General features: G+C 45.0%; 1 protein-coding gene across 2 annotated transcripts in view; it reads right to left on the minus strand.

The window, feature by feature from the left end:
- LOC137632996 (uncharacterized) overlaps positions 1–27,595 on the minus strand; it is a 113,238-nt gene that overhangs the window by 53,086 nt on the left and 32,557 nt on the right. For both annotated transcript variants that reach the window (XM_068365164.1, XM_068365163.1), the window contains exons 2-4: positions 10,293–11,603; positions 2,277–2,479; positions 1,948–2,070 (exon numbers count right to left, since the gene is read on the minus strand). In XM_068365164.1, coding sequence (XP_068221265.1) covers positions 1,948–2,070; positions 2,277–2,479; positions 10,293–11,589 — 1,623 coding nt within the window. In that variant the 5' untranslated portion in view covers positions 11,590–11,603. The remainder of the gene's footprint in view (positions 1–1,947; positions 2,071–2,276; positions 2,480–10,292; positions 11,604–27,595) is intronic.

Genomic DNA, 27,595 nt, shown 5'->3' on the forward strand with positions numbered 1-27,595 from the left:
CGCGCAGGCGAGTGCTGGCGAGCAGGAAAGCGCTGGAGATCAGGAGAGCACTGGCGAACAGGGGCGCGTTGACGATCAGGAGAGCCCTGGCGAGAAGAGTCTGACGACTCATCCGCAGGAGAGCACTTGCGCGCAGGAGAGTGCTGGCGAGCAGGAAAACGCTGGAGATCAGGAGAGCGCTGGCGAACAGGGGCGCGTTGACGATCAGGAGAGCGCTGGCGAGAAGAGTCTGACGACTCATCCGCAGGAGAGCACTTGCGCGTAGGAGAGTGCTGGCGAGCAGAAGAGAGCTGGCGAGCAGGAGAGCGCTGGCGAGCAGGAGAGCGCTGGCGAGGAGAGTCAGGTGACTCTTCGGCAGGAGAGCGCTGACGAGCAGGAGGGCGCTGGCGATCAGAAGAGCAGTGGCGCTTGCGCGCTACTGAAGGGCGCACAGGTGAAACCTGTCGCGGAAGAGACTTACCCACATTGTGGGATAAGCCCTTCTGCCCCGAAGGGACCGATGCTTGAGTTAACAAGGAAGATCTGGCAGGCGCAGGAGATCGCGAACGATCTGCGGAGAGGTCCAGTGATGTTACTGCCACGGTCTGCTCCTGATGAGAAGAGTCCTTTGCAGGGGACGACGAAGATGAAGACCCGAAGAGAAGGCGCCTCTTAACTCCCTTGTAAGGAGAAGGAAGGCCTCGGCGGCGAAGAGGAGGGCGAGCCTTACGGCGAAGACGACCTCGAGGCAGGGTATCACCGTCGTCGGTCCTCCGAAGAGGAGTCTCTGTTAGTGCACTCCCCCGAGGGAGAGGAACACCTGCAGGAGAGACCGTTGGACCCAGCTTCCCCCTCGAAGGATGTTCGGAAGGGGAACCTGAGCCTTCAGCAACATCCGCAACAGTAGCAGCTAGGGTTTGACCCGACCCGTTGGACGCCTCTGCCACAACAACGTCGACAATAGCCAGAGCGTCTACCTCTGGTATTACCGGCGACTGTTGGACATCTGCCCCCAACTGGATCAGATCAAACAGGGTTTCCTTGGAGGGCAAGCCCTTAAGACCCAAGGAAGCCCAAGGCTGGAAAAGATCATTGTTAGATACAGTCTGGTCATAATCAACAAAATCAATAATGTCCGGGGGAGGGGGAGCTGCCTTGCTATGGGAGGTAACACCCTCTCCCAAACCCGGAGATTGGGAAACAAAAGAAGGACCTAGGCTACCACTCGGCGGCCTCTCGCGAGAGACCGAACGAGTGGGAGCTTCGGAGGAGGTTCGGGCAACGGAAGAAGAGTCCTTGGAGCCTTCCTTCCCCAGGGCAGACCCTGAGGGAGAACGGTCTCGCTGAGAACTCTTCTCACGCCGCCGGGCAAACCTCTCCCACTGGGAGGTAGGCCACTCCCTACATTCCATACAAACATTATCACTTTCACACCGTTGACCTCGACACTGCGGGCAAAGGGTGTGAGGGTCTGTATCGACCGCCGACATGAATGTTCCACAGGGGCGGTCGGGAAGTCCAGGGTATTTCCGCATAATGGGAAGAAAAGGTAGAGGCCAACTTCGAATACACAACTGAAAGAAAAACAGATTAAGGCTGTCAAATATGCGAGGACGAGACAGACACGTCTGTACATCGTCCGAGCCAAAAGTGAAGTGAGGCAGCTCACCGGTGTGTGAGGGGGAGGGGTAGCCCTCCCCTACCCCCGTGCTAGCTAGCGCGGGGGTAGTTTAACCCTCGTTAAAATCTAATGGCTCGTCATTTCAGCTACGCCGAAAGTAAACCCTATGTAAATAGCGTGGTTTGTATTTCGGTTACGGAACAAAGTGGAAATTAAAGTGGAATTTGACATTAAAGTTAGGGCATTTGTAAAGCAATATTATGTACCTCCAATAAAATTACTAATTCATATATAAACATTAAACATGTGTTGTATACAGCAGAGTAATCTACAGAATACTGTACTACCGTTGAGTGATATCTTCTCCACAAGTCTGGACAAGCTCTTTCTGTATGGCCACGATTTCCACACAAGGCGCATACAACTCTGAATGATGTGGCACGACAAAAATTGTGAACAGAATCACCACACTGTAAGAAAAAGAATATTGGAAATTACTCATACGTACATTAGTCATATTTTTACCTCGCAATCAATAAACATTATATACAATAAAAAGAGAAATACATTTAGCATTGCTTACATCTTCAAACAGATTTATTAATTATTTACGCTGAAGAACAGTACTATCATCAGCCTTGCGTACAATAATTTCAAGTGTTGTAAAGAAACTTACCCTGAAACAACAGTTACTCGGACAATCCCTTCGTTGAGTGTGACTTGTCTCAGCACAAATATAGCAGTGTGGAACTCTAGTACACTTTGATACAGTATGTCCAAATTGTCTACAACGTATGCATCTGGGCTCTCTGTTGTAATAGCGGTTATTGTGCTTGGTGTAATAGTCCGATGATATAATTTTCCAGTTACTTTTTTGGCCTACAAAAAAAGTTACAAATAAAGGTAATTCAAATCTTAATTGTATCTGAAAACAAAATGATAAAAGAAACTGAATTTTTTTTACAACAAAACTACAACATGCTGATATTAGTCATATTAATTTTACATACAACCATCACATTGAATTAACTTAATCTGCATTGGCAGCAATCTTCACAGATCTCCCCAAGTTAACATGGATACGTCTGTGTAAAGAATCATGGCTATCTGGGAAGGGACCCACCAGACTTACATGGAGATAGCCTTTATTGAGGTCCATAGTCTAAGAATCCTTTTGTAACCAATGGGTAATGGGGAACATCTGTTCCAAGGCCCTTTTGAGCTGTCCTCCACACCAAATTGAGATCTTTCCATCCGGACTTCAGAACTGGGTTGATGATTGACCCAAACTGGAGACCTAAAACTTTTCCTTTTTCAGGTGCGCTAGGGTAACTAGATTGGGAAAATTTTGACGACGCATATGATCCTTTCCTTACAAGCTTAGGATGGACATGGACATATTCTAGACAAGACCTAACTAATTTAATATCTTCTCTGAAGCTAGTCTTGATTTTGCAAAGTTGATCAGAAATCATAGGTCCTCAGGCACTTGAAAATTATGTGTATGAGGGATATAATTCCCTTGACTCGACTCTCCTCAAAGGTATGGTGTGAGTTAATTTTTCCATTATTTCTATTTTTCATTGTGAATTATCAATTTGTATTCACTTCTGATGTCAGAGGTTATAAATTGTTCAATAATTACTATTACAACACCTATAAAAATTAATTTATTCCTACGCAGATACAAACTTCTGAGTCATTAAATGGGTTATTCATAGTTCCACTTTCTATGACCAAGCAATAATAACAGATAAAGGGTTCAGTTGCATCATAAATGGTTACGTAGGAACTCCACTGCTGGGCAGTGTTACGTGTTGTCGCATGGCAAGCTTCATTTCTCTTTTGGTCGCCGTTACGACAAAAGGTCTACCCTTTTCAATAGTGCTTTTTACCTTTTTTATCATTGTCACTAATTGTGCATATCACACCTTTGCTACAAATGTGCTTATCAATGGCTAATGCCTCTCGTGAGTCGGGTTAATGTCTACCTGCAGCCTCTCTGCTCCTTATGCCGTGGCAAGCGATGTTCTGTGGAATCTCCATGCGAGTAATGTAACGAGTGGCTGTCCTCCTTGTGGGAGAAATATTGTTCTCGTAGCAAGAAACAAACTAAGAGAGATCATTCTCCTTCCTTGTCTTCTTCCAATAATGGTAAGAAGCATAAGCTCTTTTCTGCGTCCTGAAAACTTTAAATCAATCAATCAATCTTTTCTGCGTCAAAAGATATCCACCAACCTGCTCCTTCATTTCTTGAGCTTTCTGAGGCTCCAGTTACAGAGGACAACAGTCATAATGATAATATAATTACTGATGATCATAATTTTATAAATGTTTTATCACCTAATATTGAACATATGCCAAGTGGTCCTGAGTCGATCCTTGGGACAGATTCCTTGGCTACGGCTGTTGCATCACTGACCCGGATCCAGTCCCTGATCATTTGGAAATGCACAGATGTCCCACTAGTGTATTGAATGGTGAGCTCTATATGGCTGATTTCATATCGGATGACTTTTCGCTTCCAGAAGTATCTCCCATCAAGGCATCGAAAGTCCTCATCTGTTCCTGTACACGGAACATTATGGAATGGGCCACAATTTCAATGCGTGATGATATTCCTCCGCGTGATGGCCATGATACTATGTTATACGATAATGGACGTTCTGATCGTGCTCCCATGACAAAAGCTCGTATATAAATGGAAGCCCCTCGTGATCATGTTCCATCGCCAGCTTTGGCTCAACTTCATTTATTTTTGGCTTACAATCCTTAATAACCTCATTCTAATAACCCAACAACCACTGGTTATATGCTTTACCACACCATACTCTCACAAATACCTTGCCTGATGTTCATAATGCTTAAAATTTTACATGTTCTTTGGAACAACAAACATTACTTTTCAGATGAATCTTCTCTTCAGGTTCAAGAAAGGAAAAGTGCCAGAATTGTTTCTCCTTATCGAGTGACACTTCTTATCTGCAACAGATGACATTACATAAATTTGATGTCGTAGACATGGTCCTCGTAAGAGACGCCCTAAGTGGCCTCCCCAAGAGATATCCTCTCACAGGTCAAGTTTGGAAAGACACCCTGTTATTCCCTCGCAAAGTGCTACGTGTAGTAACTTGTATGTTAGGAGTGAGCATGACTACTCCCGTTCTTTCTCCGCCTCCTCTCCTCCCTATTCCCTGAATGTTGTATTAGAAAGGAAGGACGCTCGAGGATACATTAAATCTTCTAACGTGCCTATCCAGGCAGAACCCCGTTATCCCTAAAGTGAAATCATCTCATGATCAGGATGTGCATGTGGGCACCAGCTCAGCTGATTTAGCCCACTCAAGGTTCCAATGTCTGGTTCATGAGTTTAATCTGTCATCTAGATGGCCTAGATGAGCCTCCTTGCATGCAAATTGCTAGTAGGTGCTGCGTTATAGACACATTATTAAGCCCAAAACATAGGTTTGACGTGGCGCTCTCTAATCAGAATCGAAACACGCTAGACTTATTCAACACTGAAGTCTCAAGTTCAGAGAACTCGATCAAAGCAAGCAGATTTTCTAAATTGTCTCCCTTGACACTTTCACACAAGAAGAGATTTTACGTCCACTCTGGTGCCCATCCGAGCCTCCTGTCTATCAATGCTAACGCTGCCAACTTGGTACCGAGTATACCTAGCAACAAATTACCTAACCTTCCCTCTATTTCCTTGGATCCCAAGATGCAGAATATGGAGGTAGCCGCTATGTCTGCCATAAGAGCCTGTTCCTGGCTGGACCACAGATCAGGGGCAGTACCATGATTCATGGTGACAAAATCTGTGGGATGAGAGCGCCCTGAAACAATTTGAAGACCTCTCGAGATCAGGAGCTAGGGCTCTGAAGTTCTTACTTTATATATAGGACAGTCCCCCTTTTGGGGTAACTGTATCCTAAAATGATATGACAACATCTTAGCTAGACACACTAAACAGTTGCCTCCTCAGGACGCTCTCAGTTTGAGGAACTCCAACCTGAATAACTCCCCTTCTCTTTTTCTTCCATCAGATGTGGCCACTGCCATAGAAAAGGCAGAGAAAGTAGGTCAGACTTCTCTTATGAGAGCTGCGGCACGAAGAATGCCCACCCCTCACAAAAACCCAATGTAAATCGCCTTTTTAACACGCCAACCAGCAAAGACAACTTCATCCTCCTACAGACTTCCAAAAGCCTAGGAGGCAAGACCCTCAGCCCACCTTTAGCTGGAGAGGACACTAACTCTGGCGTTAGAGGTAGGGGCCGCAGAGGCTCCCACTAGAGAGTGCATATCCCCCAACTTATCACTAGATAGGAGATACCTACAAAGCCATTGCCGCAGGTGGCAGTTATTTGAGGCCGATCCCTGGACCATTGAAGTACTAGATTCAGGGTATCAAGTTCCATTCAAAGACTGTCCGCCCCCTCTGACTTTGACTCTAATAGCCTGGGCATTTTATTTGAAAGGTTCAATAAAGGATTACCTCTTACTAGAGTTGGTGTCCAAGATGTTGGCAAAAGGAGCCATAGAGGAAGTGTTAGATGACACCCCGGGCTTCCTCAGCAATCTATTCTTAGTAGAAAAGCCCTCGGGAGGTGGGAGACCCGTCATAAACATGTCCCATTTGAACCTGTTTGTCTTACAAACAAAGTTCAAAGCGGAGACTCCAGCCACTGTTCTTCAGGCCATTAGGAAAAAACCACTTTCTTCTGACCACAGACGTAAAGGATATGTACTTTCAGATACCCATCCATCCTGCCTCAAGGAAGTACCTAAGGTTTCCCTTCCGAAACAGAATCTTTCACTTCAAGGTGCTGTGCTCCGGCCTGTCAACAGCACCTAGGGTCTTTACTAGGAGCTTTGCCCTTGTCTCAGCCTGGGTTCATGCAATGGGCATAAGGCATCCAAGATATCTGGATGACTGGATTCTTTTAGCAGTCTTGAACCCTGCTTATAGAACACAGAAATCTCCTCTACTTCTACAAGAAGTGGGGGATTCAACTAAATCTTGAGAAGTGTCCAGTCTCAACCCCTAACAATCCATCAGATATCTAGGCATGGATATTGACTTGGCCCAAAGCTCCTAGGGCACCTCACCTCTTTGGAAAAGTTAGTCCCTTCAGGAAAATGCATCTTCACTTGGTACAGTGGGCTCTGCGAGTGATTTCTCAAACTTCCAACCACCCTACAACCCTGCTGTCGGTGCCACAGAGGTAGTGACAGATCTCCAATGGTGGTTGAGAAAGGAGAACTCATAAGCAGGAACACTCATTCAGGTCTCTCCCCCCAAGTACTGTACAGTACTGTACCTTCTATTCTCGGATATTTCAAGCCAAGGGTAGAGCGCTCGCCTAGGAAGGGAGCAGATTTCAGGTCTGTGGTCTCAGGAAGACAAGGCCTTTCACATCAACTACTTATAAATGAAAGTGGCATACCTAGCACTACTCCACTTCTCAGACTCTCAAAAGCCACTCCGTGGTGCTGACAACCTACATCTTCAAGCAAGGAGGGGCAGTCTCCCTCCTATGCCAACTAGCAGTCTAACAATGGAGATACATTATTGGGCTTAGAACAATACAGTTTCCCTCTCTGCAAGAAGAGGAAAGTTGTTGCAAACCATCCGAGTCGATCAGGCATGACAGTTGGTTCCGAATGGTCTTTGCTTCCTCTAGTGGCGAAGTCTTTTGACTTTGTGGTGTTTCCCTTCACTAGACATGTTCCCATTTACCTGAACACTAAACTCCCAGTGTATTGCTCTCCAGTTCCGGACCTTGTGGCAGCAACGGAAGATGCCTTCCAGCACCCGTGGATGGAGTAGACTTTTACGCCTTCATCAGGTACTGAACAGAGTCTTAACATCCCGAGAGGTCAGAGTAACACTAGTAGCCCCAAAGTGGCCAACAGCAAAGTGGTATACAGACCTGCCAGAACTTCTCATGGAAAACCCAACAGAACTTTCAGAATGGCCAAACCTACAGTGTCAACCGCATGTAAGAAAGTTCAACGAGGCAGTTCACAGTCTATCTCTTCATGGTTGGAGATTATCCAGTATCTCCTCAGAAAGAGAGGCTTTTTGAAACCAACTGCAAAGCAACTCTCCGGATACCTCCGAAAGTCGTCCATAGCAGTCTATCAAATCAAGTGGAATACATTCTGTGATAGGTGTCGTAGGGGAAATATTGCTCCATTCAAGTCCACTAGTCCCGTGCTTGCTGACTTTTGGTGTTCCTGAGGAATGAGAAATCCCTTTCAGTCACTGCGGTGAAGGGCTACCGCTCAGCCTAGAGCCCGGTTTTCAAACTGAGAGGGCTTGTTCTGCCCTCAATAAAAGCTTTGAAGACTCGCCCTCCTCGGTATCTCGAGCCCCCTTCTTGGGATGTAACAAACGTTCTTAAGTCCTTGAAAAGAGACCCTTATGAAACCATGCATAAAACTTTGGACAGGGATCTTACCCTAAAGACTGTCTTTCTCCTTGACTTGGTTTCAGCCAACAGATTAAGTGAACTAAATAGTCTATCCTAACTAATGTCACAGTCGAAAGGGTGGAAGGAACTATCTTTTTTGTTTTTTCCCGAGCTCAAGGGCAAAACTCAAAATCTCGCTGTTACTGATTTTGGATTCAACTCTTTCATGATATCGTCTCTCAAAGAGGTAAGTGATAATCTGGATAATCTTGTGCTTGTCGCATAAGAGCATTCAGAAAGTATCTGAAAAGAATAGCCTATCTTGGACCCAAGATTTCAAACTTATTTGTAAGCACAGGCCACTCCAGAATGAAGGTATCCAAAAACAGAATATCCATTTGGCTAAAAGAAACAATTAAGAGAGCACATAAATCCTCAGGAGAAGCGTCCCCATGGACCCTACAGAGCACATGATATCCGTGGCTTGCTGCAACCCTAGCGCTCCGTAAGAGCCACCCAGTAGCCTAAGTTCTCTGAGCTGGTGCCTGGAAAAGACAGAACACTTTCACGGATCACTACCTGAAAGATTGTACAATACTCGAGAGATCTTTAGACACACTTTTCTTAAGCCAAGTTGTTGCAGCTCAATAACAATCTAATTTAAACTCCTATGGGACACCTAATTGTTTATCAAGGCATGGATCTGCACCATAAAAGTATGAAATGTTGATCAAATACGATTGTACTCACAAGACGGATCTGGAGTTCATGCAGGTAAGAATAACATGTTTTCATTTATAAATGATTATATTTGACACATTGAATTTGTTTGATTCTTGATTTTCATGACTTTATCTCTGTCTTAGACTGGACCTAAATAATTGGACACTACAACCCTGCCTCTTTACGAGCTGGTTGGACTCTCTTCACGTATCCACTATTGACTTTTGCTCAAACTTAAACGTACTTGTAACAGTCGGAGAGAAAATGAATACCTCTTAATGGAGATCTTACCCCACCTGAGGAAGACTCTCATTTAAATGGCTCAAAAGTTTGTATCCACGTAAGAATAAACTACAAATTTTAAAAACAATTTGTATTTTTCCTAGCTATACAAACCTGAGTCATTTAAGGAAATGTCCTGCCTCAACCCCCCCACCCCCGCCTTTGACCAGAATAGAGTGAAGCTTGCCATGCAACACCTAATAATGCCCCATAGTGAAGTTGCTAGGTAATCAGTTATGATGCACAATTGAACCCTTTTTATTTTATTACAGTCTGGTCGTAGAAAATGGAACTAGGAGTAATCCATTTAAAATGACTCAGGGTTGTATATGTAAAAAGAAATATAAATCATATTTAAAATTCGTAGTGTGTATGTGAAGTTATGGACTAGTGAATTTCCTTTACAGTATTTATGGGAAAAATTATTTTAGAACAGGAATTGCAAGCTCTCAGAACAAATTAAACTTGTAAATAGAGGTACTACTGTATAACATTTCTACAAAATTTACAAGTAGAGTAAGAGGTCATACTTCAAGTTTGATTAACTTGCACAAAATCTTTAACATTAAAAGAATAAGATGATGAAATTCTTCAGAAAATTCAGAGAAATAAACTATAGGAAAAAAACATAATACAGCATTCTCTCAATCCCCAACTACCTTAAACAGCTGGCAACAAAAAGTAAGGCAAAGATGGTATAAATAAATAATAATTACTGATACCTAGCAGTGAGCTGTAAATAACTAGCAGAGATATTTTAAATTCAGGAAAACTAGTTTTCGCTTTTCTCGTCACCCATCTTTGCTCTTAAAGCATAAGGCATACAAAGACTGCATTGGGGAAGATTTATTGAAATGATTGACATCAACTTAACCCTTTTACCCCTAGGCTCTTTGGAAATTTCCAACCCTTAACCCCCAAGGGGTTATTTTTTCCCCAGCACATTTTGCAGTATATTTTTTTTAAATTGCTCTAACAGCCTTAATTTTTTGTCATAGAGAGGTCAGGTTGGTCTCATTCTCTTGGAAAGTGCCTGATTTTTCTCAAAAAATTATCAAAAATATAAAAAAAAAAAATTTTATAGCATTTTTTCGCAAGGACGTACCGGTACGTCCATGGGGGTAAAGGGATGAGTTTTGTGAAACGTACCAGTACGTCCTTTGGGGGTAAAAGGGTTAAAAAGCAGGATGCTTATTAAATTCAAAACAGGAAACTAACTTTTTCTAAACATAGAGACTAACAATACAGGACATGTATCAACTCACCTGACTGCTGAGCATGAACTTCGTCTATATCAAAATAATCCGAATCATCTGAATCATAGAAACTGGCCATTTCTTGTGTGAATTTCGGACAAGAAGGGACCCTCTTGGTCGGCGGTCTCCCTTTGCTATAATCACATGATATCAATTGTTTGCTGCGTTTTTCAGTTTTCTTATGTTGCTTTGATCTGGTTTCATTGCCGAAATTCATAACAAGATTTGGGCTCTCTTTCATAGAAATATCACATTCACTGTCAGATGATGACGATGATGATGATGATGATAATGGGAATGAAAATTTTGAGCCTGTTGCAGGTGTCTCTGAATCATCATCATCATCATCTGAAACTAATACTACTCCAGCACGCTGAGGATACTGTATCGCTCCTTCAACTTTCTTTGCCTGTTGAAGAATTCTAGCATTTTTGCTATTGGATTCAATTAACTGTATCTCATCTTTGCGATTAACTTTCCTGACTTCTTGACGCGTTGGGAGAAGTATGCAGTTCCCACTTGAATCACTATCATCAATGGTTATTATTTCTTGCGCCTTTTTCCTCGACTTGATAATTTTCTTTTTTGGACCCTTTGAATCCTTAGGTACACTATCAACTTTTTTCCTTTTAATCTTCCCTTTCTTTTTACTTACTGCTCGTAGAACTTTGCACCTAGAGTCTTCCTCGTCGCTTGTATCACTAGAACTAGGTGGCTTCTTCCTCTTCCCAGTAACTGCCTCATTTTCTTTCATTCTCTCAACTGCTTTGCCATGAACTAATTCTTCCTCAATTTCTTCATCTTCATCAAGAGGATCAAAATCATTACAATACAAACTATCAAGGGGGACTTTCCCTGATATGCTATCAACACTGCAAATGCTTGGATTTCTCCTCCTTACGGAGAATTTTGAAGACTCGTTAAGATAGTCTTTATTCTTATGGATAGTTAAATGTTCTGAAGCAACATTAATAGTGCTAAACTGATCAGAAGGAACAGATTTCCCAGCTGAAGTAAATTTTCGGGACGGATCCTGAACCGTTTCAAACCCATTCTGATTTCTTTGGTGAACCTCTCTCACTTGGCCGCGCTTACTCCCATCCTCTTGCTTGGACAAGTTTCTCTTTGGAGTATCATCAGCCACCTTTACAGGAAGCGATTTACCATTGTTACTTATATCACGGGAGTTTAATCGTAAAGTGTCTGTCACATTTACATCATTATTTGGCTCAAAATACAATTGGGCATAGAGAGCAAATTCTGCATCCTCATCTTCACTCCCAAAATCACTCATGTTACCATCCATTTTTCATAGATAATCTGAAAAATAAATACACTGTAATCACTAATACTGTATTTGAAAATGCATAGGCAATACAAATTATTTACTACTTACAGGGTATAGCAATTTTTTTCAACAATAATAGCAAGACGTATTATATCATTAACATTAGTACATGCATGTGATGAACTATAAACATTTGTATGAGCTACTACAAAGATGTGCAATTGTTCAAAAGACAAACTATTTTCAAATTAGTTGGACCATGTATAAATCACTTCATTGATAACTCTACACCTCTCAGGGTGCTAAAGAGACGACTGATAGTGTATAAAAGAGAAACTGTAAAAAATAGAAAAACATTCTGAGAGCAGACCTCCACCACAGCAGCTTTTTATTTTCAAGGTATCTAAGAAACCAGCCTCAATAGCATCTTGGAAAGTACAAAACTGCACCTAAAATTTATCCATTTATTTTTCCTAGTGCCCCTCCCCTCCAGCTAATCGGGCTTTGCTCGCCTATCGCCATGGTAAGAGGGAAGGGGGGGGGGGGGGGGCTCTTTACAAACTCCAGGCCCTCTAAACCTGGCTACCCCCATGAGGGGGGTTAACAGGGGGCATAGTCGGCCCAAGAATGTAAGTAGGTTAGATGGGGAACATTAGGTATGGTGTTGTTCGCGTGTTTGTTTCTCTTTTAAAATTTGTTTTTTCAGTCATAACTGGAGTTTCCCCTAGATATTTGCATCAGAACAGTTCAAAGCCACTTAACATACACCAAGAACACGTCTAATGTTCTTCATTAGGAATGTGGTATTTTCCCCTATATAAGTAAGAGCAAGTGTCTGGCTATATAAATAAATAGGTTTCATTATAGAACAGTGAAATATTAGTTAGGACATTGGAACTCACATAACTGAATAGATCTTTGCAAATACACTACAGTATTTTGAATTCCATAAACTACTGGTGGAAATCTCTATTAATGCAGTTACAGATTTTAATAAGAAATTCCCGTTTTGCTCCTTTTGTCATCTTAGCACATACCACAGCAGCCTCCTTCGCCCCGTTAGTTCAGAAAAAAACTGATAGCTGGTGCATGTCATAGATTACTTATTTGACCAGAATAAAGGGCCCAACATTTTACATTCTAAATCTCCTGTTATTTGTAATAAATTTGGGAATATATGTACAATACAAATATAGTTCTTATTCTATCAATCATGTTAATAAGGTAAGGTTAGGGTAGAAACGTGTGTTTGATATACAGTACTTGGTCTGATAATGGGAAATGAAAGCCAAGTCCATGTTTGAACAGAGACTGGGGCACAAAGCTACAACTCACCCCTTTGTTAAGTTTGTATAATTGAACGAAGAGATAAATAAAAAAAACACCGGAATACAAGCCCAAGGGGTTAACGCGCATAGCAAAACATGTTCCGCTTGCCAGAACATAGGAGCAATGAGATGACATTTAATCGCAAACTAAGCAAACTACGGCAGAGAAAAACCCAGTATACCATTAGCTCAAGTAAGGAAGTAATGTATTTGTAATAGGATGAACACTAGTACTGTACAAACAACTTCTATAGAAAATGGGATGGAAAATCATGTTTTCCAAGCAAATGAAAGTCATGGCAAACAAATGCTCCGGTGTTCTGACAGTGTTTCATTGCTAATACTCGGTTTTGATTACAGTAACTTTTTTTATTATGATACCTGGTAGAAACAACAAAGTTTATAAAGGTTACTGTAATTCAAAATATATATTTAGCTAATGCACTTTAAGGTGTTTGGACATAATTGATGACGTTACCTAGCGCAAAGCCATAGCTTTTCAGTTATGGTAGTTGACCCACCATAATAAAAAGCTGTAGGTTTTCACCAAAAATGATATTTTAATCATAAAATAAATTTTTGAATATACTTACCCGGTGAATATATAATAGCTGCAACTCTGTTGCTCGACAGACACATACAGTAAAAACTCGCCAGCGATCGCTATACAGGTTGCGGGTGTGCCCACCAGCGCCAACTGTCGGCCAGATACCACTCTCGATGTAAACAAAGACTCAATTTCTTCTCATCCCACTGCGTCTCTATTGGGGAGGAAGGGAGGGTCGTTTAATTTATATATTCACCGGGTAAGTATATTCAAAAATTTATTTTATAATTAAAATATCATTTTTAAATATTTAACTTAGCCGGTGAATATATAATAGCTGATTCACACCCAAGGAGGTGGGTAGAGACCAGAGTTAAATATGTTTACATCGTATAAGCTAAGAGTTTTTTATTTCATTTTGACAGTTATCAATATAACAAAACCAAAATAAATAGGTACCTGGTAAGGAAGTCGACTTAGACGATTACTCTGCCTTGTAAGTACGCCTTCCTTACGGAGCCCAGCGATCCTCTTAGGATGCTGACAGACCCCCAGGAGCTGAAGTATCAAGGGCTGCAACCCATACAACAGGACCTCATCAAACCCCTAATCTGGGCGCTCTCAAGAAATGACTTTGACCACCCGCCAAATCAACCAGGATGCGAAAGGCTTCTTAGTCTTCCGGACAACCCATAAAAACAATATTAAAACATTTCAAGAGACAGATTTAAAGGATATGGAATTAGGGAATTGTAGTGGTTGAGCCCTCACCCACTACTGCACTCGCTGCTACGAATGGTCCCAGTGTGTAGCAGTTCTCGTAAAGAGACTGGACATCTTTCAAGTAAAATGACGCGAACACTGACTTGCTTCTCCAATAGGTTGCGTCCATGATACTTTGCAGAGATCTATTTTGCTTAAAGGCCACGGAAGTTGCTACAGCTCTAACCTCGTGCGTCTTAACCTTAAGCAAAGATCGGTCTTCCTCACTCAAGTGTGAATGAGCTTCTCGTATTAACAATCTGATAAAATATGACAAAGCATTCTTTGACATAGGCAAGGATGGTTTCTTAACCGAACACCATAACGCTTCAGATTGGCCTCGTAAAGGTTTAGTACGAGCTAAGTAGAACTTAAGAGCTCTAACAGGGCATAAGATTCTTTCTAGTTCATTGCCTACGATCTCCGATAAGCTAGGAATATCGAAAGATTTAGGCCAAGGACGAGAAGGTAGCTCATTTTTGGCTAGGAAACCAAGTTGCAGAGAACAAGTAGCTTTTTCTGACGAAAACCCGATGTTCTTGCTGAAGGCATGAAGCTCACTGACTCTTTTAGCCGAGGCTAAGCATACCAGGAAAAGAGTCTTAAGAGTGAGATCTTTCAGGGAGGCTGACTGTAACGGCTCAAACCTGTCTGACATGAGGAATCTTAGGACCACGTCTAAATTCCACCCAGGAGTAGCCAAACGACGCTCCTTAGTGGTCTCGAAAGACTTAAGGAGGTCTTGCAGATCTTTATTGTTGGAAAGATCTAAGCCTCTATGCCGGAAGACCGAGGCCAACATGCTTCTGTAGCCCTTGATAGTGGGAGCTGAAAGGGATCGTCCTTTTCTCAGGTATAAGAGAAAATCAGCTATTTGGGCTACAGAGGTACTGGTCGAGGATACGGAAACTGACTTGCACCAGTCTCGGAAGACTTCCCACTTCGATTGGTAGACTCTAATGGTAGACGCTCTCCTTGCTCTAGCAATCGCACTGGCTGCCTCCTTCGAAAAGCCTCTAGCTCTCGAGAGTCTTTCGATAGTCTGAAGGCAGTCAGACGAAGAGCGTGGAGGCTTTGGTGTACCTTCTTTACGTGTGGCTGACGTAGAAGGTCTACTCTTAGAGGAAGACTTCTGGGAATGTCTACTAACCATCGAAGTACCTCGGTGAACCATTCTCTCGCGGGCCAGAGGGGAGCAACTAACGTCAACCTTGTCCCTTCGTGAGAGGCGAATTTCTGCAGTACCTTGTTGACAATCTTGAATGGTGGGAATGCGTAAAGATCCAGATGTGACCAATCTAGGAGGAAGGCATCTATATGTATTGCTGCTGGGTCCGGGACTGGAGAGCAATAGATTGGAAGCCTCTTGGTCAGCGAGGTTGCAAAGAGATCTATGGTGGGTTGACCCCAAGTCGCCCAAAGTCTCTTGCACACATCCTTGTGGAGGGTCCATTCGGTTGGAATTACTTGACCTTTCCGACTGAGACAATCTGCTAGGACGTTCAAGTCGCCCTGGATGAACCTCGTTACTAGGGAGATGCCTCGATCTTTTCACCAGATGAGCAGGTCCCTTGCGATCTCGTACAACGTCAGTGAGTGGGTACCTCCCTGTTTGGAAATGTACGCCAAGGCCGTGGTGTTGTCCGAGTTTACCTCCACCACTTTGCCTCGAAGGAGATTCTCGAAGCTTATCATGGCCAGATGAACCGCCAAAAGCTCCTTGCTGTTGATATGCATGCTCCTCTGACTCGAGTTCCACAGACCTGAGCATTCCCGACCGTCCAGCGTCGCGCCCCAGCCCAAGTCCGATGCGTCCGAGAAGAGAACGTGGTTGGGTATCTGAACTGCCAGGGGAAGACCCTCTCGTAGGCTGATATTGTCCTTCCACCAAGTCAGACAAGACTTTATCTTTTCGGAAATCGGGATCGAGACCGCCTCTAGCGTCTTGTCCTTTTTCCAGTGAAAAGCCAGATGGAATTGAAGAGGACGGAGGTGTAGCCTTCCTAGCGAGACAAATTGCTCCAGGGATGACAGCGTCCCTACCAGACTCATCCACAGCCTGACTGAGCAGCGTTCTTTCTTCAGCATCTTCTGGATGGAGAGCAGGGCTTGATCTATCCTGGGGGCCGACGGAAAAGCCCGAAAAACTTGACTGCGAATCTCCATCCCTAAATACAGAATACTGTAGTTTGGGATGGGACCAGCTGTGACTTTTCCAAATTGACTAGGAGTCCCAATTCCTTGATCAGATCTAGAGTCCAATTGAGATCCTTCAGACAGCGACGACTGGAAGAGGCTCTGAGAAGCCAGTCGTCCAAATAAAGGGAGGCTCGGATGTCCGATAAGTGGAGGAATTTTGCCACATTCCTCATAAGCCTCGTAAACACGAGAGGAGCTGTGCTTAGGCCAAAGCACAGGGCCCGAAACTGGTACACCACATCTTCGAAGACGAATCTCAGAAAGGGTTGGGAGTCTGAGTGAATGGGGATGTGGAAGTAGGCGTCCCTTAGGTCTAGAGAGACCATCCAGTCTTCCTTTCTGACCGCTGCTAGGACTGACTTTGTGGTCTCCATGGTGAACTTCGTCTTTGTGACAAAGACATTCAGAGCACTGACGTCTAGCACCGGTCTCCAACCTCCTGTCTTCTTTGATACTAGGAAGAGACGGTTGTAAAACCCCGGTGAGTGAAGGTCCGAGACTTTGACCACCGCTCCCTTCTCTAGCAAAAGAGACACTTCCAGTTTCAGGGCTTGTCTCTTTTCTTCCTCTCTGTACCTGGGAGAGAGATCGATGGGGGACGTCGCTAGAGGGGGTTTGCGTACAAAAGGGATTTTGTACCCCTATCTGAGCAACCTCACAGATTGTTGATCTGCGCCTCTCTTCTCCCAGGCTTGCCAGAAGTTCTTGAGTCTGGCACCTACTGCTGTCTGAAGTTGTGGGCAGTCAGACTCTGCCCTTAGAGGACTTGGATCCTTTTCTCTTACCTCTCTTCCCTTCGGCACGAGCACCTCCCCTGCTGGAGGCTCTGCCACGAAAGGGCGGGATAAACCGAGACGCTGGAGTGTCTATCCTAGGTCTAGCAGACAATGCAGGCAAAGGGGGAGCTTTGCGAGCCGAGGACGCAACTAGATCGTGGGTGTCCTTCTGTACTAAAGACAAGGCAATTTCCTTAACCAAGACTTCAGGAAACAGGCACTTGGACAAGGGCGCAAAGAGTAGCTCAGATCTTTGGCATGGCGTCACTCCAGCAGACAGGAAAGAACATAGAGACTCGTTTCTTCAGGACTCCGGACGTGAATGAAGCGGCAAGTTCGTTGGACCCATCACGGACGGCCTTGTCCATGCAGGACATAATGAGTAAGGAAACATCCTTATCAGCAGAAGAGATTTTCCTACTCAGGGCTCCTAAACACCAGTCTAGGAAGTTAAAGACTTCGAACGCCCTAAATATACCTTTAAGAAGGTGGTCCAGGTCCGAGGGTGACCAACAAATCTTCGAGCGTCTCATGGCAAGGCGGCGGGGAGAGTCTACAAGACTTGAGAAGCCGCCCTGGGCAGAGGCAAGAACTCCCAAGCCGAGAACTTCTCCCGTGGCATACCAGACGCTCGATCTAGACGAGAGTTTAGATGGGGGGAAGGCAAATGCTGTCTTCCCTAAACTCCTCTTGGTCTCTAACCAATCGCCCAACAGCCGTAGAGCTCTCTTGGATGAGGGAGAGAGAACGAGTTTAGTAAAGGCAGGCATGGTAGTGGGAACGCCTAAGACAAACTCTGACGGCGGCGAACGAGGAGCCACAGAAATAAAGTGGTCAGGGAACAACTCCTTAAACACAGCCATGACTTTTCTAAAGTCCAAGGATGGTTGAACTGCTTTAGGCTCATCAAGTTCTGAAGGTTGATCCTCAGGATGTGGTTCAACAACGTCCTCATCTGACAGTTCCTCATCCGATAACTGATGAGAAAACGGCAAAGGTGTGGGCAACGTTTGACTCGCCGAGTCCGGTCGCACTGGTGCATACGTGACGGAGCCGGACGCAGCGTCATGGAACTGCTGAACAGTCTGGGAACTGTCAACAACCACAGGTGCGCGAGGACGCACAGCGTCCACCCGAGACTGTTTAGACCGTCTGGGTTGTGCAGTCAACACCATACCGGGTTGCGGAGGTTGACGCACCGCGTCAAAACAAGTCAACTCTGATGGTTGATGAACGTCCTGAACGTCACCAATCACATCAGTGCGTTGCCTAACGTCAACGTGCGGCTGGAAATCCACACTGGGTCGCATCGGTGGAGGTACTACCCCAACTGGTTGACGCGAGAAAGCTACCTCAACGTCAACAGGACGCACAACAGACCGCTTGGATGGTTGATGGCCAGTAGGTTCAACGGAAACCTTCTCCGCATTGTAGTCCTCCATCAAGGACGCAAGCTTGGACTGCATGTCTTGCAGTAACACCCATTTAGGGTCTACGGACGCAGGCGCGGTAACAGACGGGGTGAGCGACTGAGACGGCACAACTTTGCCTCTCTTAGGCGGCGAGCAGTCATCAGATGACGGCAACGGGTCCGAACTGTCCCAGTGGCTATAACCGGGACGTTGGACTTGTCCTGAAGGGACCGACTTACGCTTCAAAGGTCTGGAGACCTTGGTCCAAGGTTTCTTACGAGAAACACCTTCGGACGACGAGGTAAAAATGGGCTCTCTCGTCTTACGTTGGTAGGGGCGATCTTGGAGAGATACGCCTGATACCATAGAGGGAACGTCTGTTTGCTGATCAAGGCCTCTCGAACCCATGAGTCGTACGACATTGCTTCTCCCCTGGGCTTGGGAGCTTGCAAGAGGTCCCGGACTAGGTGGACGACAGGCACGAACAGACGAACCCTCGAGCGCAACACTGTTCACAACACTTTGAGAAACACTAGGCACTTTAACACTTTCCGCCGTGGCACTTTGGCACTTTAGTTCCTTTACGTCCGCCATGAGTTGATTTCGGTCACTTGCTAAGGCCTCAACTCTCTCCCCCAAGGCATGAATAGCACGCATCATGTCTTGCATCGACGGTTCCTGAGTGCTAGGAGGGGGGTTAGGAACAACCACTACAGGGGAAGGATTAGGTTCAGGGGCATGTGGAGAGGAAAAATCTACCGACCTAGAAGAACTTCTCCTTACCCTATCTCTCTCTAGTCTGCGTGTATATTTCTCAAATTCGATAAAATCGAATTCCGAAAGGCCCACGCATTCCTCACACCGATCTTCCAATTGACAGGTTTTACCCCGACAATTGGAACAAACAGTGTGAGGGTCGAGAGAAGCCTTTGGAAGACGCCTATGACAGTCCCTAGCATTACATTTTCTGAACTTGGGAACTTGTGAAAGGTCAGCCATTTTGAATTAGTCAAGGGAAAATTCCAAAAAAACGATCTAAATCATCAACAATTAATCCGATCCAAAAAAGAGTTCAAGGATTTATTTGAAGAAAAACACCTGTACTACGAAAGCTCAAACCAAATTAAAGTACTTCACCAAATATGATGGGAAAAACTCCAGGTTCAACAGCGAGTAAAGTAGGTCTTGTTGACACGTCGACAGAGAAGAAATTGAGTCTTTGTTTACATCGAGAGTGGTATCTGGCCGACAGTTGGCGCTAGTGGGCACACCCGCAACCTGTATAGCGATCGCTGGTGAGTTTTTACTGTATGTGTCTGTCGAGCAACAGAGTTGCAGCTATTATATATTCACCGGCTAAGTTAAATATTTAAAAATCATCAATAACCACAAAATATATTGAAAAACCATTTATTTTCTACAAGCCGTTTATGATATTTTAATTATAAAATAAATTTTTGAATATACTTACCCGGTGAATATATAATAGCTGCAACTCTGTTGCTCGACAGACACATACAGTAAAAACTCACCAGCGATCGCTATACAGGTTGCGGGTGTGCCCACCAGCGCCAACTGTCGGCCAGATACCACTCTCGATGTAAACAAAGACTCAATTTCTTCTCATCCCACTGCGTCTCTATTGGGGAGGAAGGGAGGGTCGTTTAATTTATATATTCACCGGGTAAGTATATTCAAAAATTTATTTTATAATTAAAATATCATTTTTAAATATTTAACTTAGCCGGTGAATATATAATAGCTGATTCACACCCAAGGAGGTGGGAAGAGACCAGAGTTAAAAATGTTTACATCGTATAAGCTAAGAGTTTTTTATTTCATTTTTACAGTTATCAATAAAACAAAACAAAAATAAATAGGTACCTGGTAAGGAAGTCGACTTAGACGATTACTCTGCCTTGTAAGTACGTCTTCCTTACGGAGCCCAGCGATCCTCTTAGGATGCTGACAGACCCCCAGGAGCTGAAGTATCAAGGGCTGCAACCCATACAACAGGACCTCATCAAACCCCTAATCTGGGCGCTCTCAAGAAATGACTTTGACCACCCGCCAAATCAACCAGGATGCGAAAGGCTTCTTAGCCTTCCGGACAACCCATAAAAACAATATTAAAACATTTCAAGAGACAGATTAAAAGGATATGGAATTAGGGAATTGTAGTGGTTGAGCCCTCACCCACTACTGCACTCGCTGCTACGAATGGTCCCAGTGTGTAGCAGTTCTCGTAAAGAGACTGGACATCTTTCAAGTAAAATGACGCGAACACTGACTTGCTTCTCCAATAGGTTGCGTCCATGATACTTTGCAGAGATCTATTTTGCTTAAAGGCCACGGAAGTTGCTACAGCTCTAACCTCGTGCGTCTTAACCTTAAGCAAAGATCGGTCTTCCTCACTCAAGTGTGAATGAGCTTCTCGTATTAACAATCTGATAAAATATGACAAAGCATTCTTTGACATAGGCAAGGATGGTTTCTTAACCGAACACCATAACGCTTCAGATTGGCCTCGTAAAGGTTTAGTACGAGCTAAGTAGAACTTAAGAGCTCTAACAGGGCATAAGACTCTTTCTAGTTCATTGCCTACGATCTCCGATAAGCTAGGAATATCGAAAGATTTAGGCCAAGGACGAGAAGGTAGCTCATTTTTGGCTAGGAAACCAAGTTGCAGAGAACAAGTAGCTTTTTCTGACGAAAACCCGATGTTCTTGCTGAAGGCATGAAGCTCACTGACTCTTTTAGCCGAGGCTAAGCATACCAGGAAAAGAGTCTTAAGAGTGAGATCTTTCAGGGAGGCTGACTGTAACGGCTCAAACCTGTCTGACATGAGGAATCTTAGGACCACGTCTAAATTCCACCCAGGAGTAGCCAAACGACGCTCCTTAGTGGTCTCGAAAGACTTAAGGAGGTCTTGCAGATCTTTATTGTTGGAAAGATCTAAGCCTCTATGCCGGAAGACCGAGGCCAACATGCTTCTGTAGCCCTTGATAGTGGGAGCTGAAAGGGATCGTCCTTTTCTCAGGTATAAGAGAAAATCAGCTATTTGGGCTACAGAGGTACTGGTCGAGGATACGGAAACTGACTTGCACCAGTCTCGGAAGACTTCCCACTTCGATTGGTAGACTCTAATGGTAGACGCTCTCCTTGCTCTAGCAATCGCACTGGCTGCCTCCTTCGAAAAGCCTCTAGCTCTCGAGAGTCTTTCGATAGTCTGAAGGCAGTCAGACGAAGAGCGTGGAGGCTTTGGTGTACCTTCTTTACGTGTGGCTGACGTAAAAGGTCTACTCTTAGAGGAAGACTTCTGGGAATGTCTACTAACCATCGAAGTACCTCGGTGAACCATTCTCTCGCGGGCCAGAGGGGAGCAACTAACGTCAACCTTGTCCCTTCGTGAGAGGCGAATTTCTGCAGTACCTTGTTGACAATCTTGAATGGTGGGAATGCGTAAAGATCCAGATGTGACCAATCTAGGAGGAAGGCATCTATATGTATTGCTGCTGGGTCCGGGACTGGAGAGCAATAGATTGGAAGCCTCTTGGTCAGCGAGTTTGCAAAGAGATCTATGGTGGGTTGACCCCAAGTCGCCCAAAGTCTCTTGCACACATCCTTGTGGAGGGTCCATTCGGTTGGAATTACTTGACCTTTCCGACTGAGACAATCTGCTAGGACGTTCAAGTCGCCCTGGATGAACCTCGTTACTAGGGAGATGCCTCGATCTTTTCACCAGATGAGCAGGTCCCTTGCGATCTCGTACAACGTCAGTGAGTGGGTACCTCCCTGTTTGGAAATGTACGCCAAGGCCGTGGTGTTGTCCGAGTTTACCTCCACCACTTTGCCTCGAAGGAGATTCTCGAAGCTTATCAAGGCCAGATGAACCGCCAAAAGCTCCTTGCTGTTGATATGCATGCTCCTCTGACTCGAGTTCCACAGACCTGAGCATTCCCGACCGTCCAGCGTCGCGCCCCAGCACAAGTCCGATGCGTCCGAGAAGAGAATGTGGTTGGGTATCTGAACTGCCAGGGGAAGACCCTCTCGTAGGCTGATATTGTCCTTCCACCAAGTCAGACAAGACTTTATCTTTTCGGAAATCGGGATCGAGACCGCCTCTAGCGTCTTGTCCTTTTTCCAGTGAAAAGCCAGATGGAATTGAAGAGGACGGAGGTGTAGCCTTCCTAGCGAGACAAATTGCTCCAGGGATGACAGCGTCCCTACCAGACTCATCCACAGCCTGACTGAGCAGCGTTCTTTCTTCAGCATCTTCTGGATGGAGAGCAGGGCTTGATCTATTCTGGGGGCCGACGGAAAAGCCCGAAAAACTTGACTGCGAATCTCCATCCCTAAATACAGAATACTGTAGTTTGGGATGGGACCAGCTGTGACTTTTCCAAATTGACTAGGAGTCCCAATTCCTTGGTCAGATCTAGAGTCCAATTGAGATCCTTCAGACAGCGACGACTAGAAGAGGCTCTGAGAAGCCAGTCGTCCAAATAAAGGGAGGCTCGGATGTCCGATAAGTGGAGGAATTTTGCCACATTCCTCATAAGCCTTGTAAACACGAGAGGAGCTGTGCTTAGGCCAAAGCACAGGGCCCGAAACTGGTACACCACATCTTCGAAGACGAATCTCAGAAAGGGTTGGGAGTCTGAGTGAATGGGGATGTGGAAGTAGGCGTCCCTTAGGTCTAGAGAGACCATCCAGTCTTCCTTTCTGACTGCTGCTAGGACTGACTTTGTGGTCTCCATGGTGAACTTCGTCTTTGTGACAAAGACATTCAGAGCACTGACGTCTAGCACCGGTCTCCAACCTCCTGTCTTCTTTGATACTAGGAAGAGACGGTTGTAAAACCCCGGTGAGTGAAGGTCCGAGACTTTGACCACCGCTCCCTTCTCTAGCAAAAGAGACACTTCCAGTTTCAGGCCTTGTCTCTTTTCTTCCTCTCTGTACCTGGGAGAGAGATCGATGGGGGACGTCGCTAGAGGGGGTTTGCGTACAAAAGGGATTTTGTACCCCTATCTGAGCAACCTCACAGATTGTTGATCTGCGCCTCTCTTCTCCCAGGCTTGCCAGAAGTTCTTGAGTCTGGCACCTACTGCTGTTTGAAGTTGCGGGCAGTCAGACTCTGCCCTTAGAGGACTTGGATCCTTTTCTCTTACCTCTCTTCCCTTCGGCACGAGCACCTCCCCTGCTGGAGGCTCTGCCACGAAAGGGCGGGATAAACCGAGACGCTGGAGTGTCTATCCTAGGTTTAGCAGACAATGCAGGCAAAGGGGGAGCTTTGCGAGCCGAGGACGCAACTAGATCGTGGGTGTCCTTCTGCACTAAAGACAAGGCAATTTCCTTAACCAAGACTTCAGGAAACAGGCACTTGGACAAGGGCGCAAAGAGTAGCTCAGATCTTTGGCATGGCGTCACTCCAGCAGACAAGAAAGAACATAGAGACTCTCGTTTCTTCAGGACTCCGGACGTGAATGAAGCGGCAAGTTCGTTGGACCCATCACGGACGGCCTTGTCCATGCAGGACATAATGAGTAAGGAAACATCCTTATCAGCAGAAGAGATTTTCCTACTCAGGGCTCCTAAACACCAGTCTAGGAAGTTAAAGACTTCGAACGCCCTAAATATACCTTTAAGAAGGTGGTCCAGGTCCGAGGGTGACCAACAAATCTTCGAGCGTCTCATGGCAAGGCGGCGGGGAGAGTCTACAAGACTTGAGAAGTCGCCCTGGGCAGAGGCAGGAACTCCCAAGCCGAGAACTTCTCCCGTGGCATACCAGACGCTCGATCTAGACGAGAGTTTAGATGGGGGGAAGGCAAATGCTGTTTTCCCTAAACTCCTCTTGGTCTCTAACCAATCGCCCAACAGCCGTAAAGCTCTCTTGGATGAGCGAGAGAGAACGAGTTTAGTAAAGGCAGGCATAGTAGTGGGAACGCCTAAGACAAACTCTGACGGCGGCGAACGAGGAGCCACAGAAATAAAGTGGTCAGGGAACAACTCCTTAAACACAGCCATGACTTTTCTAAAGTCCAAGGATGGTTGAACTGCTTTAGGCTCATCAAGTTCTGAAGGTTGATCCTCAGGATGTGGTTCAGCAACGTCCTCATCTGACAGTTCCTCATCCGATAACTGATGAGAAAACGGCAAAGGTGTGGGCAACGTTTGACTCGCCGAGTCCGGTCGCACTGGTGCATACGTGACGGAGCCGGACGCAGCGTCATGGAACTGCTGAACAGTCTGGGAACTGTCAACAACCACAGGTGCGCGAGGACGCACAGCGTCCACCCGAGACTGTTTAGACCGTCTGGGTTGTGCAGTCAACACCATACCGGGTTGCGGAGGTTGACGCACCGCGTCAAAACAAGTCAACTCTGATGGTTGATGAACGTCCTGAATGTCACCAATCACATCAGTGCGTTGCCTAACGTCAACGTGCGGCTGGAAATCCACACTGGGTCGCATCGGTGGAGGTACTACCCCAACTGGTTGACGCGAGAAAGCTACCTCAACGTCAACAGGACGCACAACAGACCGCTTGGATGGTTGATGGCCAGTAGGTTCAACGGAAACCTTCTCCGCATTGTAGTCCTCCATCAAGGACGCAAGCTTGGACTGCATGTCTTGCAGTAACACCCATTTAGGGTCTACGGACGCAGGCGCGGTAACAGACGGGGTGAGCGACTGAGACGGCACAACTTTGCCTCTCTTAGGCGGCGAGCAGTCATCAGATGACGGCAACGGGTCCGAACTGTCCCAGTGGCTACAACCGGGACGTTGGACTTGTCCTGAAGGGACCGACTTACGCTTCAAAGGTCTGGAGACCTTGGTCCAAGGTTTCTTACGAGAAACACCTTCGGACGACGAGGTAAAAATGGGCTCTCTCGTCTTACGTTGGTAGGGGCGATCTTGGAGAGATACGCCTGATACCATAGAGGGAACGTCTGTTCGCTGATCAAGGCCTCTCGAACCCATGAGTCGTACGACATTGCTTCTCCCCTGGGCTTGGGAGCTTGCAAGAGGTCCCGGACTAGGTGGACGACAGGCACGAACAGACGAACCCTCGAGCGCAACACTGTTCACAACACTTTGAGAAACACTAGGCACTTTAACACTTTCCGCCGTGGCACTTTGGCACTTTAGTTCCTTTACGTCCGCCATGAGTTGATTTCGGTCACTTGCTAAGGCCTCAACTCTCTCCCCCAAGGCATGAATAGCACGCATCATGTCTTGCATCGACGGTTCCTGAGTGCTAGGAGGGGGGTTAGGAACAACCACTACAGGGGAAGGATTAGGTTCAGGGGCATGTGGAGAGGAAAAATCTACCGACCTAGAAGAACTTCTCCTTACCCTATCTCTCTCTAGTCTGCGTGTATATTTCTCAAATTCGATAAAATCGAATTCCGAAAGGCCCACGCATTCCTCACACCGATCTTCCAATTGACAGGTTTTACCCCGACAATTGGAACAAACAGTGTGAGGGTCGAGAGAAGCCTTTGGAAGACGCCTATGACAGTCCCTAGCATTACATTTTCTGAACTTGGGAACTTGTGAAAGGTCAGCCATTTTGAATTAGTCAAGGGAAAATTCCAAAAAAACGATCTAAGTCATCAACAATTAATCCGATCCAAAAAAGAGTTCAAGGATTTATTTGAAGAAAAAAACCTGTACTGCGAAAGCTCAAACCAAATTAAAGTACTTCACCAAATATGATGGGAAAAACTCCAGGTTCAACAGCGAGTAAAGTACGTCTTGTCGACAGAGAAGAAATTGAGTCTTTGTTTACATCGAGAGTGGTATCTGGCCGACAGTTGGCGCTGGTGGGCACACCCGCAACCTGTATAGCGATCGCTGGCGAGTTTTTACTGTATGTGTCTGTCGAGCAACAGAGTTGCAGCTATTATATATTCACCGGCTAAGTTAAATATTTAAAAATTGTACTGTATACTATAATTTTACCTATAAACATACAGACTTGAGTATATATTTCTTTCTGCTCATGCTCAACGGCATTGACAGACATACTGTATAACTTTTTGGGCTCACCCTGTCCCTCGGGTAGGGGGAAGAAGGAGTATTCATACCCTGGTGAAAGGGGTTTAGTTAAGAAAAGGGGAGGGGGTACGAGTGGTTGAATCTGTGTGTTTGCGTACACTTACATATCTATCTAAACATATAATCATACACTAATGGTAAATATTTACTAATAATCGAATTATGGCTAATGCGAGTAACGAAGCACGTACCACTCATCAAAACTGAGGGGTGAATATCGTTCCTTGGGACAGGGTAAGCTACTAATACTGTACTGTGTATACTAAAAGTAGGAGGCATTCGGAGACATTTGAGGATTTCAGAGGCATTTTTTCATGCAATTGATTCAAAATGGGCAAGATATGACCTGAAATTACTAATATATATCAGTATTAACATGAAACAAATCGAAAGTGATAGTAACAGATTATTAGACAAGAGGAAAAATACCGACAAACAAACTCTGACACTGCATGCTTCCGGGACCGGAGTGACGATAAAAAAAAAACATTTATCGGTACCCCAGATTAACATCTTAAAACATTATTCTGATTTACTTCGCGCGAACAAATGAACATTATAGAAATACCATAGATGTATTATCACTAAACATCTTGCAAGAAAACGAATCAAGGTATTTGTTTACAAGAGCACTCTCTCCATTTACTCCAAAATTATGCATTCTTGCAGCTCTCCTCTATTTGTACAGTAATTAGTTGGTTCTTTAAATGCTGGGAAAGCAAAACATAATAGCAAATGTTGTGGGAGGGGGGAGGGGTTGGTGGAGGAGGTACTAAGCGACCTGCAATTGACATCGTCAACAGAGTCAATCATATTAGTTCATGACCTCAGCGGACATTTGATATATATTCAAAATATATAATAAATTAACAAATGGATCAGTTACTCAAAAGTGTCACTATTTGTGAATTGTTTATTCTATTTGGTAATACTTAA

This window comes from Palaemon carinicauda, chromosome 42 (assembly GCF_036898095.1).
Source record: "Palaemon carinicauda isolate YSFRI2023 chromosome 42, ASM3689809v2, whole genome shotgun sequence".
Lineage (NCBI taxonomy): Eukaryota > Metazoa > Arthropoda > Malacostraca > Decapoda > Palaemonidae > Palaemon > Palaemon carinicauda.